This window comes from Equus asinus, chromosome 1, assembly GCF_041296235.1.
Source record: "Equus asinus isolate D_3611 breed Donkey chromosome 1, EquAss-T2T_v2, whole genome shotgun sequence".
Classification (NCBI taxonomy): Eukaryota; Metazoa; Chordata; class Mammalia; order Perissodactyla; family Equidae; genus Equus; species Equus asinus.
This window is the reverse complement of record NC_091790.1, coordinates 197,527,158-197,546,667: the sequence shown is the minus strand read 5'-3', so window position 1 is coordinate 197,546,667 and position 19,510 is coordinate 197,527,158. Positions and strand designations below refer to the sequence as shown.

The window sequence follows — 19,510 nt, the reverse complement described above, 5'->3', positions numbered from 1 at the left end:
GCTACAAAGGCAGAGTTGAGGGGTTGGACCAGAGGCCGTAGGGCCCGCAAAGCCTGAAAGAATCGCTATCTGGCCCTTAAGAGAAAAACTTTGCTGATCCCTGGTCTAGGGTGGTAATGTATCTCAGGCCTTTATAAGTGACTTTATTTATTACTGAATGCCTTGTGCTGTGCTGGCTTCTCCTCCTGGGGATGCAGTAGTAAGCAAACGGACACAGTGGGCGCCTTCATGGAACTTACAGCTTAAAGCCAATATTTTGATTAATAGTTTAATAGTCATAAGATGGATTTAATAATTTACGTAATAAATTATTTGGTCATTCTAATAAAATAATTTAATACTGATAAAGTAGACTATTAATAATTTATATAATAAAACTTTTTGCTTAATCTAAGCATTTACCATAACTCTTATTGTTTGACACTTTTTTTTTAATGTGTGAGTATACCAAACTGAACATAAACCTTTTTAGATGATTTGTGATTTTATTGTGATTAGGATCATATATTACAAACATATATTTTTGTGTTTGCTAGAGCTATAGATGTTGGCAGTATTGGAAATTGAGCTGAACTATTATCATTCCAGGGCATGTTCTGAAAACTGTTTATTGCTAAATTTTTACTGAGTCCCTGATATCAGTTTATTTCCTTGTCATTTGTCGTTCTCTTAAGAAATAAATTACAACTCATTGGAAAATACTCTGAATTATTTATGTAGCACTCTGTACTGCTGCCTTTGTTAGCCTCAGTGTACATCTGTGTTTCGCTTTCCCTCATTGGATATTGACTTCTTTAACATTCATGTGTTGTTGTATTTTAATTTACTTAATTGCATATGAAGCACTAATATTTGTCATCATTTTAAGAATCTGCATTAATGGTTCCCTAAAACAGAAGTGTTACTCAATTTCCTTATGGCAGCAGTAACATAATAATACCTAAAAAATAGCGTTAATGTTGCTTTTCTGTGTTAGACTCATGGTCTGGTTTATCCACGTTTATATTTTAAAGAAGCATACCATGAATCCCATGAGGAGAAGAGTGGTTTTAACCCATCCGTCTTTTGTCTGTTCATCAGACTTCTGTTGACTGCTTGATATGTGCTGGTACTGTCTTAGCGACTGAAATTCAGAAGTCAATTTCTCTATCCTCAAGAAGCATTGAGTCTCTCCTCCTGACTGATACTGGTGCTCCCAAACTATAGTAGGCAGGATTTGCCAGACATGAATTTTTGCCAGTGTTGTGTGTGATTTGTTCCACGTCTTTGATTAATTTTTTCCAAGAGTGCACTCTCTCGTATGTAAAGTACTACTTCTGTTTAAGTTTGCCTCTTTCCATTCTTCATTCTCTTCAAATCTGATAATCACATTGACAATGAGGATTAATTTTCCTTATTTGTAACTTTCTACATCTTTCTGCACCTTTAATGTTTGCTTTTAAATTTTGGTTTCCTAGATCTCAGCATCCTCATTATTTTAATATGAACTCATGATATTTCCTTGATTATTGTGAATTATTTCAATTTATTATTGCATATTTTCTATTATGATTCTCAACATTGCAGTTTTTTGTTCTTCACTTACGCCTGCATTAAGGAGAAGTTAATGTAATCAATATATTGCAGTATATTGCAAATGACTGTATTTTAGAGAATATAGCTTAACCCCAAAGTTAAAATGGGATTTCAGATGCGCACACTATGCCCACTACCCAACAGAAGGAAAGGAGCGGTTAGGGATGAACAGAAGACTGACTTTCTTTTAAGCACTACTGGCTAGTGGCGAAGTATGGCTAGGAATTTCTCAGTATGGGAAGAGGAAGAAAGGGAACCTTCCTTTGTCTGCCTGTCTCTCTTTCACACACACACATGTATTTATATTTTACCTGTTTACTAATTATGATATTTATGTTTTTAGTTTCCACTGGGCTGTATTATTAGTATCTGGTAGATTCATACTTCTTTTGTACACAGTACTATTTAATAAAGCAGTAGAGACATAGTAATCCCCTAAAAAGTAGTTGATTGGGCCTCTGGTAGTTGATTTAGAATTAATGTATATATGTCTTCTCCTGGTTCTGATTTATGGGATGAGAGAGTCTCGATAAGGAAAACTATGGTAATTTAACACTGGAACAGAATTTTTAAACTAGTTGTTCTAACTTACTCAGTTCCCCTTGCTTTTGCTTTTCTATGGGTGTGGTTTGGAGGGAAGAGGGTGGGCATTGTAGCTCCTTGTCTTCAAAAGATTCTTTTTAGGTTAGAAGAAAATCAGAATAGCCTTGATATTGACACATACTGAAATCTGTGACATTAATCTGAGTCTTTTCCTTTCAAATTCTAGTTATAAAACAGACTTAATAAAATAAAATGTAATATTAAAAGATGATAATTCAGCTTGAGAGAAGTAGTGCATTCGTAAAGGGAACTTATTATTAGAATTGAGCTATTTAAGTTTCTATTTGTATAATGACAAAAACTACATGAGAAAATGCATAGTATGAGACTGGAGCCACCTGCTGGCTCATAAAATAATAATTTGTATCCTAAAGAAATATATTTCAGGCAAATGAGAAAAATCAAAAATTCAAAAGAAACGTTTCCACTCAAACATTGGCATATTAACACTGTTTTAAAGAGTTTTCTAGTTTATGCTTTTGGAAGATTTCTGTATAGTTTAAGGTAAAATATATGTATATCTATTAGGAAATGGATATTAGATACTACTTTTTAGAAAGTGATATACATACTTAATTGGCCAAATCTTATAGCTTTTATATCTTCTGGGTCCTTGGGTAGTGAGTGTGAGGATTTTTAGGGTGTTTTTTTTTTTTTTTAGAAAACACCAAATCCAGTGAAATTCTTCACAAAGCCCAGTGCTTCTGACTCCTGGAAATTGAGTCATCCTATTTTATAAATAATTATAAATAGATATTAGTATATAATAGGTGAGCATTGGTTGATACCTTATAGCATTTCATTTTTCCTTGTCTGCAGGATCTTGATAATTTCTCATCTTTAGTTTTATTTCTCCTCTTTTAGATCTTAATATGTTATCGTAAGATCTAGAAAACAGCAGAAACATTTTAGTTGGCCAAAGGCCTCTTATTGCACTTTCGCTAATGTTTTGTTTTGCAGGTCTCCTTTCTAGGTATGGAAAGCAGCCCTGTGAGGGCTGGGGGAGCTGTCTCCACTTCTAGTGAGTTCATTCTTAGTCTGTGATGAGATTAGAATCATGTAAACTTGTGAAAATTCCAAGAAGCCGTGGATGGCTGATAAACACCTCAGTTAGACTTTCTGGAAGTTCTTGGTTTAGATACAGTCTGAATTTTTCAGGGCTGGCAATCTGTCTCCACGTCCTGACTTAAGCTTTTCTGTGTGTCCATCTTAAATTGGTGAGGTAAAGTAAGATGTTTAAGCTGAGATCATTGGTTTCAAGTAGCTTTTTTTGTAACATCCTTTTTGTAGAATCAACTCTACAAATGTTATATGACCTTTTTCTATCAGATATCTAGGAATTTGTTCCCCCTGCACGGTAGTAAAGACAGAATTTCTGGACATGACATTGCTGCTAATTACTGCCTAGCTGTCCACTTGTTAGCAAGTCAATTTAAATCTCTCATCTTTATTTTCTTAATCTGCAAAATATTATAATGTTACTAGATAAATTATTTCTTGCGTTGTCTTTAGCATAGCTTTTCTTGGGGATCTATGTTTATTTTTGAAGATAACTGTAAAGGTAGACATTGATCTATTAATCATCTCTTGTATTGCTATTTCTGTTTGCATTTTATATTTTGTTTCCTTTTGCTAGAGTAATTATTTCTGTTGTCAACACTTAAAAGAGAAAGATAATTTCCAATTGTCATAGATGCTGTATTTAACAGTAAGATGCCACACTCTCCTCCCCCTTTTTCAGCATACATTTTTATTCCTTATGAATACTATTTAAACATTTATTGCACACTTACTGTGTGCCAGGCGCTGGAAACAGTAATGAATGAAACGTAATTCTTGTCTTCAGGGAGCTTTCAGTATAGTGATTTTTAGTTTGGTTACAATGTAATCTCAGCCCTGATGGTACTCCTGTATCCTCTGGCGTATTCTTCTGTCTTTTTTAAGGAGTGTTAGCCTCAGACAGTCAACTTCTTTACGTCTTTGCTTGGTGATTATAGTAAATTTTGATTCTTTTAGGGTCAGGAAAGTATATGTCGACGATCTTGTAAAGATGACATATACATATTTTAGGGCATAATATATTTCTGAATGATGAGAAATTAATTTTTTCATTGCTCATGTACTGTAGGACAGTCATAAATGAGGGAAGCACAGGTTGAACTTGACACATTTAAAGAGACCTTGAAGTTAAAGAAGAACCTTTAAATCTACTGAGAATGATTCTTGGAATAATTTAAGAGGCGGAATTGGTGTTTTTGTATCCTTGAAAACTCTTTGAATGGCAACTTTATATCCTAGATTATATTTACCTTTCCCTTACCCAGCTGTTTGTCAGAGACCACAAATTGTTTTATTCCTCAATTAAGAAGTCTGAAGTCGCATTGTCTGGTTTTACATAGTTTTGCCTCTGTAAGACATTGGAGGAAAAGCTGTCATTTCAAGCATATTGTTTCTTTAGCCATCTAAGTTCGCTAGTGCCAGCAAGCTGGCACTTTTGTGGCTTTATATTTATAAATACATTTCAGTGTTTTTCACTAGGTGAGGTATGTGTTGTAGTAGAGGCCGAGAACTTATAAATTCTCTTCATTATGTCCAAAAGATAATCCAAGAGACTTGTGTACGCTGGCATAGCCCTTCGTGCTTCTTTGCATGGGGAAGAAAAGGCGCTGTAAAGGAGTTTTATAGGATAGCTAACTTAAAGTGTAGTTTTATCATTAGTTCAATGTTAACATTAGTTTTTCCATTCATGTAAGTAAACTTAGGAGGTCTGCTTAAAGAAATTCAAAGCATTTTAGAAATAGTTTCATTTTAATTTCAGGCAATTTCACTGTGAATATGTTTTATAGTACTTGTACCCAAGTCCTTATGTTAATCTTGAATGTCATCACAGCAGTGATTTTTAAAAAGGCCATTAATGTAGTATAATCTGTACTTTTCTTGGGTAAAATGATTGTCATAATCAGACGATTATTGTAATATTCTGACACCATTCCTGAGATGTCCTATTATGTGAAATAAAAAGATAATGATAATGATTCTGATGATTGGGGTATAATACAGGCATAATATGGTGTGTCTACTGATACCTTGTCTTTACTCTCATATCTCTTGATCTCCTTCATAAGGTTGACATCATCACTTATTTTTACCTTTTCTCCTACTTTAACACACAGGGATGTGAGATTATTTCAACTCCTGATCAAGACCATACTGACTTTACCAAGTGCCTTGACGTGCTCCAAAAGAAGATAGAAGAAAAAGACCTACAGGTGAGACGTGCCCCTGTCTGATGGTTGGAATCTTACTGCCCAGTATGTGAAAGATCCTGTTTAAAGTTTTTCCTCATCTGAAACTGTTATTTGCTTTTGCGCTGATTTTTTGGGTTCTGTGTCAGGTTTTTTCAATACATCAAATAAATCCGTACTTAGCTGCCAAAACATTAGCGTGAGCACTTAAGCCAGAGGTCACAGACTGAAATATCTTACAGTGGTGAGGTCACAAAGTGGGTCAAGTGGGTCTTGTATAAAGTAATCCAAACTGGAAGCTCATTTTTGGTCTAAAGTAAGTAGAAACTTTTCATCTCTGGTTGATTGTTGTTATGAAGAGCTATGTGTTTTTTTTATATGTGTGTTTAAATATTGTCTGGGCAAAACAAACAAATGTGGCTTAGATATGATCTATGAGTCATCATTGCAAAGTCTTATATAAACAAAATGTTATCAACTTTTTTTTAAATCAGAGAAGAGTCTGCTGCTTTGTATTTATGGACCCTTTAAGGCATTCAGTGATGATTTTTCACCTAGCATTCAGCTGTTTAATCACATTAATGAGCTAATACACGTTTATATTTTATTATATTTTACAATATTTTTTGATACTTGTTGAAATGGTGTGCAAAAATTTTTAAGTCTGTGTTTAATAAAGATCAACAAAATTAAACCCCAAGTGTGGAATGACAGTTGACCGTTATTTTCCTGGCAGGGGCAAGAAGGTAAGCTGAGATGCATAATCAAATATGTAATTTTAAGCTAAGAAAACTAGGAAGACACTCTTGTACATTGGAATGCTTTTTTTTTTTTTTTTTGGTGAGTAAAATTGTCCCTGAACTAACATCTGTGCCAGTCTTCCTCTATTTTATGTGGGGTGCTGCCACAGCATGGCTTGACAAGCAGTGCTAGGTCCATGTCCAGAATCTGAACCTGCGAACCCAAGCCACCAATTCAGAGCACGTGAACCTAACCACTATGCCACCAGCCCAGCCCCTAGAATACTTCTGATAGTACAAATAATAGGAGATGCATTTCCACCTGGCCTCCATCAAGTGAGATAGGGCAGTCTTCAGACACAGCTCAGTCAGATCTCATGTCTATTATTTGGTTGTCTTGGCTCTGCTGTTTAGGCTTTATCTTCAGCCTGGCTTCCCTGATTGTCTCCAGGGGCCACCTGTAGCAACTTTTTACCCCTTCACATTTGGGGGGTTAAGGGGAAGGGACATCACTTCCCACCATGATCAAACTTAAGTCCTGAGATCTCTCCATTAGGCCACTCTTGGTTTTGGCAAAGAGGATGAGAGTATCCTGATTGTCTTGGATTGGAGCAGGGGGTGGGATCAATCTACATGTCTCATGTAGTCCACCTATGTGACTAATATCCACGTGGCAGGACGAGGTAGGTGTTGGAGAAGCAACTCTAACAAAAACTTACTGCCTCGCAAAAGTTTATCAAAGGTTGATTCTAGCATATATTTACTAAGTTGAGGCAGTAGACCCTTTTCTCCCTTTGAAGAAGACCCTTGTTAACTATCGTAATTGGCAAGTAACTCATTGCACAAACTCAACAAAAGTAGTTGAGCGAACATTTCTCATCTCTGTTGTAGCTTGAATTATACCAAATGTATTGTGCTGTTTCCAGCAATAAATTGCTATAATTAAATATTTGTTTAATGAAAACAGAGCACAGCCCATTGAGAGTTATCTGCTTCATCCAGACGTAGCTGATTTTGAGTTTCTTAGAAAAAATATTATAAATCTTCGCAATTGTGTTTCAATTTGCCCAGCACCTCCAGTGAAATAATTGAAAGCTGGGAATGCAATTATGTGAGTCTTGTTTGTTGTGTCTAATTGATAGTATCTATAATACAGTATTCTGTCCTTGAATCTCGGAACAAATAATCATATCTCAAACTCAACAAGACCAAAATCCAGAGAGAACCTCAAACTGGGGGAAAGGGTGATCAGGTGTATATGATCTGTGAAGCAAGTCTGACAAAGCCTTGGCCAGTCCAGTGGGGAGGCCTGAAGTGAAAGTACCTGTTAGAGGACTCCTGCATTGGGCAGAAAGGGCCAGACGCTCCTCCTCCCAATGTGCTTAGTCAGGGACTAGGTGCTGCCAGAGATGACTGTGTCCTTGGTGGCATGCTGTGCTGCATCCTGAAGGAGTTGCCACTGGACCATGACAACTAACTGCCCTCTTCACAGCTCAACAATGGGTTCCTTCTGGGGGAGATGGAGTGGTGCACCTGCATGGCTGCCACAGGCCCCTGGCGTGAGATGGTCCCAGTGCATTCTTCAGCCTCATCTTGCATCACTGTTTCTCTTTGTTCCTCAAATATGCCATATTCCCTCTACTCTACTGCCTTAAGGTCTTTTTGCATATGCTGCCCCCTCTACCTAGAACTTTTTGAATACTTTTTGTATACTTCCTTGTCTTTGCCTAGACCACGGTGGCAGAGTGTGCCTGACCTCCTTAAGGAGGACTTTCCTTCACCATCCCTCTAGGTTAGACTCCTCACTTCTATACTCCCTTTATTTCTCTTCTAAGGCACTCTGAACATGTCTAATAATTTTGTTATTATTTCTAGTTGTTTGCCGGAAGCCTTTCTTCCCAGTTTGACTGTATAGTCGTGAACCTGAGATCAGGTCTGTCTTATTCACAACTGAACAGCAGCTGTTTGAATGTACGAGGTGCTCTGGGAATGTTGGGTCTGTGTTGTGCACTATGGGAATGCACGGGAGAGTAGAACATAACACAGTTAGGGCAAAGGCTTTTTGAGAGGGCTGAGACATAATAAACAAATAGGAATTTGTGAAGGGGAGAAGAGTGGGCAAGGAGAAGTGGTGTGCTGCACAGGGAGGCTGGATGGCATATCAGTGACTGATGGCAGATAGTCTGAAGAGTTTTAAAATGGAGAATGGTGTGATTAGCTTGGTGTTTTAAAAAGCATAGGTAGATAAACTGAAGGCTATGTTACTCACAATGAAAACGTTCCAAGATAGCTCTCATTCACACTGAAAGAGGTGGTTATATTATATCTGGCGAAATGGGGTATCGTGAGCTTCCGCCTGACTTTTCATTTAACCTGCCAGTACAAAGTTGTGTTTGATTTAATATAATAGCAAAAGCAGAGCAAGATTAGAAAGATTAGGAAGGAAAGTAAGGGAGGATTCCCCTCCACACATCCTCCTATCCCAAATGAGAGCACCACGAGGGCTTTTAAACATTTCTCCATCAAATACACATAAACTGCGTCAAAAAATCCTTTATACTTCTCCACCTAATAAATCTTATCAAATTATCATACATTTCTGGTTTTCCACTTATTAAATTGTAAATTTAAATTTGTAATTAAAGTGCCTGTATTTTATAGTAAGATCTTATTAGCATATACTATAAAAATGTTAATTATAATCTAAGTAAATTGAATGCAAAGTTGTATTTAATATGTTAAGGAACTATACTGCATAACATTAGAATTTTTTAAAATTTAGATGAGGGTCTGTCCTTATCTTATAAGAGTTTACTATCTAGAACATGAGATTAATTAAAAAAAAAAAAGATTTCCCTAAATTACCTTATTTATTTATTTATCTATTTTAAACCTGCCAACACTCAACTTTTATTCTTCTGCAAAAAGGTTCTCTGATACAAGTGAATTTTTAATGCTTTGCTTTTGTATTTGCCATTTGGTTAACTGTACCTGGGCCATGAATAATATATTACCAGGAGGCCATCTGATATGAGAGAATCTTCAAAGAGTACGTATATTTTCTGATGCTGTGATACGCACTTGAGATCTAAACCCTGGAATTCAGTGGAAAATATTAAAAGCAATGGCTCCAAGTTTCTCAAACTGTAAGATGTATGTTGCTTAGGATGAAGCAGAAATAAATCTAGATTATAAGGCCCTAAGAATAACAAGTCTCCTAAAATACAGTCTAGGATATTTCCTAGTATTATATGGCAATAAAATTAGTTACTTCAGTTTCTGATATTTTAAACACAGTCTTTGTATTAGACGAAATTTGGACAGAAAATTTGCCATTAATTTCACACTGTATTTGTGTAGATTCAAACTTTTTCTAGTTTTATTTGCTAAAACTTCAGTACATTTAGCCCATTTATAGTATGTTGTTTTTTAAGCAATTTTATAACTACAAATTAAATACTACATAAAGACTATAGGATTATTACGTATTATATTAAGGTTTTTAAAATTCTTTTAGTAGCCTGAGCAGGTATTGAATTGTGATTTATATGTATTAAGATAGTTTCTATGTATTTATATCTGAGTTGGAGTTCTTGACTATTGATGATTAGGACTTTTGTAAGGAATATTAGTCTCTCTACTTAATTCCTTCATGGCGTTTCTCAGGTAGATACGTTATGTTTCTACATCTGCAAATACTATGAGTTTTAGAGTATTTATTTATATCCACTAATTATGAGTATTGGGGTTAGGTATACCTTATTGTTTTGTAATGGACTAATGGCTTTGTTTTATGTTTGTACTAAATATTCTTGCTCCTCACTTAAAAATCAAATTTAAGACTGACTGTATCTGATTGGAGTAATTACTCATCAGTATAATAAGATCTGACCCGTAGGGTTGCAGGGGGAACAAGAGAGTGCTCTGGGAAGTATCTTCCAAGTCCTCCGGTGTCTTCAGTGCAGCCTGCTCTCCCAAGCTGATGTCTTAGGCAAGATTCCAATCTCATCTAAAGCAAATAGAGTCACTCTGTTGTGTGTGTAAACATGTATTCTGGAAAGGGATAAATACTACCTTTACAGTACAGAAACCTGGCAGATTACTTACTTAATTAATCAGATTAATTAATCTGATTAGTTAATCAAGTAATCAGAATTAATATCATTAGTGATAGTGCATGTTGATAGCTCATAACCCTCAAGATAGATATAGGGTGAGACGGACAGTTCTAGAGTTCCTCCCTAAAACCTGTAATCCCAGTCTAATCTTTAAAAAAAATCAGAGAAATCCAAATTGAAGATTATTCTACAGAATAGCTGACCAAATTACACTAATTACATCTTCAAGGTCGTGAAAAGCAAGGAAAGATTGAGAAACTGCCACAAACCAGAGATGAAAGAGACATGAAAACTAAATGCAGTGTGGTATTCTGATTTATATCCTGACACAGGAAAAGGACATTCGTGGAAAAACTGGTGAAATGTGAATTAAGTCCAGAGTTTAGTTAATAGCAGTGTAGCAGTGTCAGTCTTAGTTGTGACAAATGTACCTTGGTTATATAAGATGTTAACATTGGCAGGAGCTGGATGAAGGATATACTTTCTGTACTGTCTTTGCAACTTTTTACTAAATCTAGAATTATTCCAAAATGAAAAAGTTTACTTGAAAAAAATGTGTTCACTGTTTCAAATATGCTGTGACTGTGGAATGATGTAATAACCTTTTTGACATGACTTACAGTAATATAGAAGAAAAAGGCAAGTACTTCTAGCACTTAGGCAGATGGAAATACCTTTTTATAAACTCTCTCACCTTTAATGTGTTTCCTCAACAAGTTTAAATTGCAAGTCTCTGGTGCATGTTTAGGCAACTATTTTACGTGAAGACTATGCCTGCTTGAACATCTTAGCTGGGCCCGTGATGGTGTTTAAACTATAGTGACAGCCCAAGTCCTCACGCTTCCCAGTTCCCCAAGAGATCTACTGCAAAGTGTGGTAGGACTCAGTCAAAGACAGAACTGGCACCAGATGTGATTTTATCAGGAGTGACTCTAGAAGGAGTAACCCTCTTTATTCCTGCGTGCCCTCCTTACCTGTCAAACTCCTTTGGTCTCTATCATCACCTCCATGTTCTCTCCGTTCTTCTGAGGTTGATATTCTGTCCTACCTGTCTTTTACTTTTATATTGTCTCCCTGGGCTTCTGTGCCATTAACTCTGAGGTATTCCTCTAATCTGGAACTCCAAAGCCATATTTCTATCTGCTAACTGGCAGACCAGAGGAACTTCCTTTCAGTGTCTAAAACCAAATTCATCATCTTTGTTGCAAAATCTCATTTTCTCTTTCTTTATTTTCTGTCTCATTCCATGGCACTACCATCCGTCCACCTAGAAGGAACCTGAGAGTAGCCTTAACTTTTACTGTATCATCCCTTAGCAGTTGGTCTCAGTTCCTTTAGTCCTAAAGGCATCTCTTGTGCCACTGTGTTCTTTTCAGTCTTACTGCTACTGTTAGTTCAGACCTTTATCATTTCTCACCTCAGTTATTATATTAGCCTTCTGTTTGACCCTTTCACCCCATTCTCTTACTGAAAAATTCATATCCTATATCTTAAATGTATATCTGCTTGAAATCTTTTTTATGTTTCTTAGTTATTCAATAAATATTTGTTCAATGAATAAATATGTTTTCAATTCATCAAGACAAATTCCAAAGGACATCCTGGGAAACCTTAGCTGGCATGTAGATTCTTTGAACAAATCTTCTTAGTAGCATTCTTGATGTCATGTTAATTCTCCTGCAACATATGTCCAGATGCTTAGCATCCTTGTTGTCTGTACGAATTGTAATTGAAAGTAGTAGTCTCCGACACTTTGTAATTAGAGGTCAGGTGTTCAAATGCTTGGGATAGGCTTAGCACTTTTTCTAGCTGCATGACAGTAGAAAGCCATTCCAGTTCTTTAAGCCTCAGTTTTCTCATCTGTAATGTCAGCATAATAATCTACATGTACCAACAAGATATGAGGCAATACACTTACTGCAGTGCCTGCCACATAGAAAGTCCTTAATAAAAGTGTAGCAGTAGTAATGGTGGTAGTAATAGTCATATAGTGTACATCTTAGCACTTGTGGTCTTATACATTTTATATATTGTATTTTATATAAGGTATTTATATATTTATATAATATTGTATTTTATGATACTATAAATATTACTTTCTAATATATTATATTTTATACATTTAATATATCACATTATATTTTATATTTTGAATAATATATTTTATAAAATATGTAATATATATTTTGTAATAATATTTTATAATTCATAACTGTATAAAGTTATTTGATATAAATGTATATATTTTAATTTATAATAATTTATAACAATTTTATAAATATTATATTTTAATATATTACATTTATATATTTATATTTTATAATGTATGTTATAATTTAAATATATTTCATAAAATATGTATCTTATATATTTATTTTATGAAATACATTATAAGATATTGTGTTTTATAAAATATACATATGATGTGATATTTTGATCTTGTAATAAATTTCTTGGAATAATACAATTTTAGAACTAGACACTGTTTTTAGAAATTTCTTAGACTTGTTACAGTTAATAGCCCAGGTTCATGTACTCATCATAGTATATTGTTTCTTTTTTTAATGCAAATAAGTTTTTTTTAATTGAGGTATAATTGACATACAACATTTTATTAGTTTCCTGTATACAACATAATGATTTGATATTTGTATATATTGCAAAATGATCACCACAATAAGTCAAGTTAACATTCTAGCATCGTTTCTTTTGGACATACTCTAATTTTACAAGAATTGTGTTAATATCAGAACCTTGGACTAAATGGAGTACTCCTTACACATGGAAGTGTTTTCTGGGGAGGTCTTCAACTTCCCCTATTCCCAGGGACCCAGCGAGAATGGCATCTGTACGTTTAGTAGTGGAATCCAATAGGGAGGTGAGTTGCACCTCAGCTAACCGTTGTTTGCACCGTGCCTGGATGGAGGGAGATGAGGGAGATGTGCTCCAGCCTCTCCAGCCCTGCGATGGCCGTTGTGTGCCTGATGCTCACTGAGGGATGTATTACTCCGAGATTAGTCAGAAGTGTACTTTAGAGTCCAAAGGTGTACTTTCTCCCCTTAGGTGGACTATGGAAGCTACTGGGGATCTTTTTCCAATCAATTTAACAAATTTTTATCTAGTACCTGTCTGCTAAGTCATAATGCTATAATTAGGGGACTAAATCCGCAGCCTCAAATAGTCTCCAGTCTAATAGAGGAGACAAGTGCAGGTAACTGTAGAATAATCCAGACTATAAGAAATGCTTTAACTTGCCTCTGCAGAATAGACTCCACTTTGTTTGTTAATAATTATTCATATAGAACCCTTCTCTATTTCACCTTTTAACTTTTGCTTTGAGAAAATGGAATGTGATTTTCTTTTTTATTGAAATTGCAGCTTGTATCAGTGAGGCCTTCCGTGACCACTTTATTTAAAATAGCACCTGTCGCCCCAGCTCCTCTCCCATCTCTTGGCTCAGCAGTCCGATACCCTTCCCTGCTTGATTTTCTCTATATGATGTATTTAGGGTATTTGTTTCTATTACGTCTTCACTCACTGGAATGTAAACTTCGTGTGGGCAGGGAATTGTGCATGTTCATTGTCTGCAATATCCCCAGCACCGAAAACAATACCTGGCACATTGTGGGCACTCCATAAATATTTATTGAGATTGAATATGTAAATATAAGAGGAAATCCTTTCTTTGCAAACCTTTTTATCAAATGTTGGCAAACTTTATTGAGTAATCTGCTTTAACTTTAACAAGGCTTGTTCCACTGCCCCAGCTCTGTCGCATTAGAATTGAAAATTTTTTGGTTTTCACAGTACGTGGTGAGATCCGCTGTTATTTGATCATATGTGTACCTGCGGTTTTCCTCTTCATTTTATCAGGCAGGGGATGCCCATTGTGTGTAATTAAAAATAGTACAGTTCATATGATATCTTCTTTCCATTTCATTAATTGGTATTTTATAACTTCTGGGACCTACTTCTTTTTCCAAGTTCTAAGTTACTTGTGAAAGTTGAGAGCTAAAAAACGAGGGCATATAGAGGTTGTCTCATTAGCCATCACCACTGCAAACTTGATAAGAATAAATCTTGCCAACTTCCTTGAAGGAATACTGATAGCAATACCATACAATTCCAACATCATCTCTGTAGCTGACGCAATGTAAGACTTTTACGACAAGTTTCTCGACCTTCTTGCCTGTGCCTATCTACCTTAAAGGGGTGTTGTAAACTTAAATTGATAACTTTTCTGAGATTCTAGAAAGCAACATGATGTACACACACACACACACACACACACACACACAGATATTCAGCTATACGTAAGTTTGTCTACACAAATCACCTCTTGATTTTTAGTATGTAGTCAACAGTGTTCTCTTTGTTGAGTGCCAGAGTAACTACTTCTACATTCAGGTTCTGGAACAAATGCTGTACAAGTGAAATATCAGGAGAGGAAGCAAGGAGAAGAAAAATATTTGTGGACGAGTGAACCAGCAGGCTATTTCCTAGGTCATTTTGGAGAATCCTTCAAAAGAGAAATTCCTTCTTAGAGACCAGAAATCTTTCTTAAGTGCTGGGGAACTAGAGAAAATGGATACACCCAGTGGTTTGAAGTGACTCAGGAGATGTTGCTACGGATATAAAAAGCTGACTGCCTTAGAGGCTGTGGCAGCCTGATCCATCCCCGCCAGAGGAGAAGCTGCTTTTATAGGCCCTGGGACAAGGGTTAAGTTTATCTGCTTACCAGGAATGTCAGTTGATGATTCACTTGCCAGATAAAATTTCTTATTAATGCAAAGAACTACAGATAGGGTTGGTGGGATGTTCTTCTGCAGAGGAAATGCTGACCTTAGATGAAAAGAGCTATTTTATTTTGAGTTATTGTATTGTGAAGATACAGAAACTGCAGAGGGAGGAGGAACTGTGTCTTGAGGACTTCTGTGAGAATACTGCACATAGAATAGAACATCCTGAAATTGCTTAGTAGATTATCAGATTTCTCTTTCTCATTCTGCATATCCCATAGCAAAACATACTACATGTGGCAGTACCTACATCCGTAATTATGATTGTTTATGATGATAGTATCTATATTTTTAAGAAATTATTTGCTTATAGTGTTTTTTTTTTTTTTAGATTTTATTTTTTTTCCTTTTTTCTCCCCAAAGCCCCCTGGTACGTAGTTGTACATTCTTCCTTGTGGGTCCTTCCAGTTGTGGCATGTGGGACGCCGCCTCAGCGTGGTTTGATGAGCAGTGCTATGTCCGCGCCCAGGATTCGAACCAACGAAACATTGGGCCGCCTGCAGCAGAGCGCGCAAACTTAACCACTCAGCCACGAGGCCAGCCCCTATTTGCTTATAGTTTAAGTCATGACTGAAGAACTGAAATGATGTTACTGCTTATCACAGGAATGTGTATATCAGATCAGTATATTTTCAGTGGTAGTTAAGTAATCAGGAGAAGAGAGATATATACATAGAAATACATTCTTTGTGTTAGGTGATGAGCCTGGATATCTCAGAAAGTTCTGTTTAAATTAGAGAAGAAGATGGAATCCTATAGTATTCACTTTGCATCCTTCTTCTCTTTTAGTAGCTGGATGTAGATGTCTTTCTGCTTCCATGACTTTCTATTTTTCCAGCAGCATCCATGGTCGATGCATTCCATGGTCAATGTGTTGGTCCATGAAAGCAAGAAGCATACTAAAATCCAGGTGCATAGAGTATAAAATGAGTAGGAAATAAGATGATACCAGCTTCTTTCCTGGATCCACTGTGAACTTTCCCCTATCAACACATATGTGAATGCACATAATTCCCAGTATGAACAGCTGGATCAAGATATTTTGAAACATATTAGGAAATAAGAATTCAAAGTATGCAGACTACATTTTGGTTCTGTTTCCTCATCCATTTCTACTAGAGATTTTAGATGCCTATAAAATTGACCCTCAAGATTCTTATTTTTTAAGCATCCTTAAAAATAAAGGAAATTATTTCAGAAAGGAAAAAATTATTGAACAAATATTTTATCCCACATTGCACTCAGTTTACTATTGTGCTCATGGATGTAGAATATATTTGGCAAAATAGCAAATAGCTTACTTATAACTGAGGTAAATCTGAGGATGATGAGGTGATCAGCGACTGTGTATACATGATTAGCTGGAGCAAACTTACTACACTGCAAGAAATAAGCTTGAAGTAATTAATGTCACTGCAGTAACAGTTTTACCATTCTCACTTGGCATTATAAGATGGTCCAGTGCAAATCTAGAAACCAGAGCGTTAATGACCAACTGCAAAATTTGCACTAAAATGTTCTCTATTTTCCCAGAAGGTAGGAAGGGGATAATTAATGTAAACTGTTTGTATTGCACCAGATGCAAAACCTAAGGATCGCACTACAGCAAGTCTGATAGCCAGCTATTATAAACTGGTCAATAAAAAATGCAGAGAGTTTTATACCACTAAACCTTGCGAAAATAATGCACCCAAAGTACTGCAGATAGCTGAATCTAATCCGTTCAGACATGGGAACCAAGAGTTTCATTTATCACTTTGGACAAGAATATGCAGCAAAAACTTATTTTATGGCTGAAGCAAAGCAAGAAATATGTTGGGTGAAAATGAATCATGATGATGCAAGAGAGGATAATTGCTATTAAAAATGATCACAAGTGTAGAATACTAATCTTCTGGGACCAAAGCCTCTCTTACCAAAGTCAGTCTGTTTGCAAAAAGGTTTGGAAAATTATCTGTCTCCCTTCAACTTTCTCAGTGGAGGTAATGACTAAAGAAAGAGGATACAGATTCCGTTTCCTAGTGCTTCACAGCCCAGTTTCTGCAGAATGGGAAAAATGACAGTTTGATGTTCTTTCAAATGCTCAGCTGTAGTATGACATCATACATGCTAGAAAGTTTTTAGCCAGAGCAAGAAATATCTGGTGCTTTTTGAGTAGGATGGTCAAAAAGGAAGATATGAATTTTTTGTTCATCTATGTAGGAATTGTTTAGCTTGTATGAACAACATTTATGTAACACAAATTGTAATATTCTTTCAAACTCCACTTCCAAATAGCCAGTTGTTTCAGAATGTGATATAAGTCATAATTTCCTTCATCATTTTATGCTAATTACCAACTGCACTGAAGATGCTATGCTAGGTATTTTGAGTGTTCCAAACCACAAATAATGTATTTTTCCATTTCTCTTGACTGTCGTAATTCAAAAGGAATGTTTTCGAATTCCTTTTCCCTAGAAATATTTTCATATCCTGACAGTGTGAGAGGTTTGGAGACCATAATCACCCCTAGTAAATTTTATAATATTCACGTTATTTCTTTATACAGACTGTGATTTTATGTAATTTTACTTACTCATAAATATATTCCTGACTCTTCAAAGAATTTAATTTTCAGCAGAGATAATAGAATAAGATCATGTATAAAAACCCTATGAATGTGTGTTTTATTTATTCTATTCAGTTCTCCTTGGCACTCACTTCCTGATATAGAGAAATGTAAATAAATGCAAATTCGCTCTTGCCATCCTTGGTGTACTTACATGGGAAGGAAAAATAACAAATTTCCACCTTTATATATATATCACACTGTGGTTTTGTTTATATGGAAAAGATGTCCCGTCCCCAGGGAGCTCAGTGATATGGCTTGAGAACCTTTCATCCAGTTAATCAAGGAAATATTAGTAATCAGGACAGATCTGTGAGGAAAGACAGCACTGTTATTACAACCAGGCTTGAAATGTTGAACTAAAACATTCAAAACCTTGCCCAGGGTAAATCAAAAAAGCATTTCATCGTTCTGGGAATGAGCTCAGTCATTGTCCTATACTCAGTCATGACCAGGGTACCTGAAATTAAAGAGTTTTCAGGGATTCTTAATGACACTCTGAGGGTAAACAAAGAAAAACTCAAACAGTATGTGCAGTAAAAGTTCAAAGGACAAGAAGGGGTCACAGCAGCTGTCAGTGTTAGAAACATTGTGTGGGGTCAACATATGAAGAATCTTTAATCTCTAGATAAAGATTTGAATTTTGAACCACAGATAATGGTAATTATCCATTTTCTGAACTATCTTGATAATTTAGAAAAATTTAGAAAAATAGTGTAATGTATGAAAGCTGAGTTGGAGGGAGGAAATTCTAATGACAGTAATGAAAGAATTAATAATAGGATTCTTTGAAGAATAACTCTTTAGTCGTTGTCCTCATCAAGAGTCTGAGAAAGAAATAGGGACCTTAGAAAATAGACTTAAAATATATACTTGATGATGACTGGTCTTCTTGTTTGTTTACCAAAGACAAAGCATAAACACGGCAACCGTTCAACTAACACACATCTATTACGTGCATGCAGGCCGCTCGGCTAAGTGTTGGAGGTTGAGAAATGCAACTACATGAGATGTGGTTTCTGACTGTAAGAATTCGTGGCCTTTGGAGTGGATGCCCTTGTAAGCAGATTATCCTGATACATTGTCGATAGTGCTTTAGTACAGGTGTGATCGGACAGGGGAGAAGCCTGTGGAAGTGAACTTTCTCCAGTGTAGACTCTCTTCATGCAGCTGGTGACTCAGCTTTGTCTGGAAGGTAGAATAGGAGCTAACCAGAAGAGGGGAGTGTTTTATTCTGAACATTCAAGCTTAAAGGTAAAATTCTTAGGTTTGGCATATCAAAGGGCCGCTAACACTGAAAGTACTAATCACACATACACACTTGGTTAGTGCAATACTTATACCTTTTTCCTTTCACAGGCCAACAGAATGAACTAGCAGGGAGGGGACCACACACACACAGCCTTATTGGGAGGGTCAGTCCCTCCTGGCCTCCTCCATTGCTGACTTGCAGCCAGTGTCAGGGGCCTCTGCCAGCAAGTTTCTTGCAGTCTGTACTGGGAGGTTGGAGTCCCTTGGCTGAGCTCTCCAGAGAGGCACAGGGACAGAATAAGTTCCCGATGGTCAGTGAGGGTATGAGCTGCCTGAGCTTTTATGCTAAAAGCTTTACTATGGTTTATAGCAGTCGGGTGTCTTAGCCTGGATCGCTATCCTTGTCTCCATAGCTTTCTCTCAAATGCTAACAGGTTTGTATACATTGCTCACTTTTCAGGTATAAATATGCCCCCTCTCTGCCTTCTTTTTTTTTTTTTAACTTTTCTTTAAAATAGCATATTCAAAAACAAGTTTTGTGTAAACTTTATGACATTTCTTAATAACAACA

The 19,510-nt window shown here is 36.1% G+C and overlaps 1 protein-coding gene across 10 annotated transcripts in view; it reads left to right on the top strand.

Moving 5' to 3' along the window:
- The window catches only part of TPK1 (thiamin pyrophosphokinase 1), a 320,428-nt gene that overhangs the window by 161,941 nt on the left and 138,977 nt on the right, over nt 1-19,510 (top strand). For all 10 annotated transcript variants that reach the window (XR_011505038.1, XR_011505034.1, XR_011505033.1 and 7 more), the window contains one exon: nt 5,352-5,447. Coding sequence is in view for 6 of the 10 variants with exons in the window: in XM_070515232.1 (XP_070371333.1) it covers nt 5,352-5,447 (96 nt within the window). In the remaining 4 variants the exon portion in view is untranslated. The remainder of the gene's footprint in view (nt 1-5,351; nt 5,448-19,510) is intronic.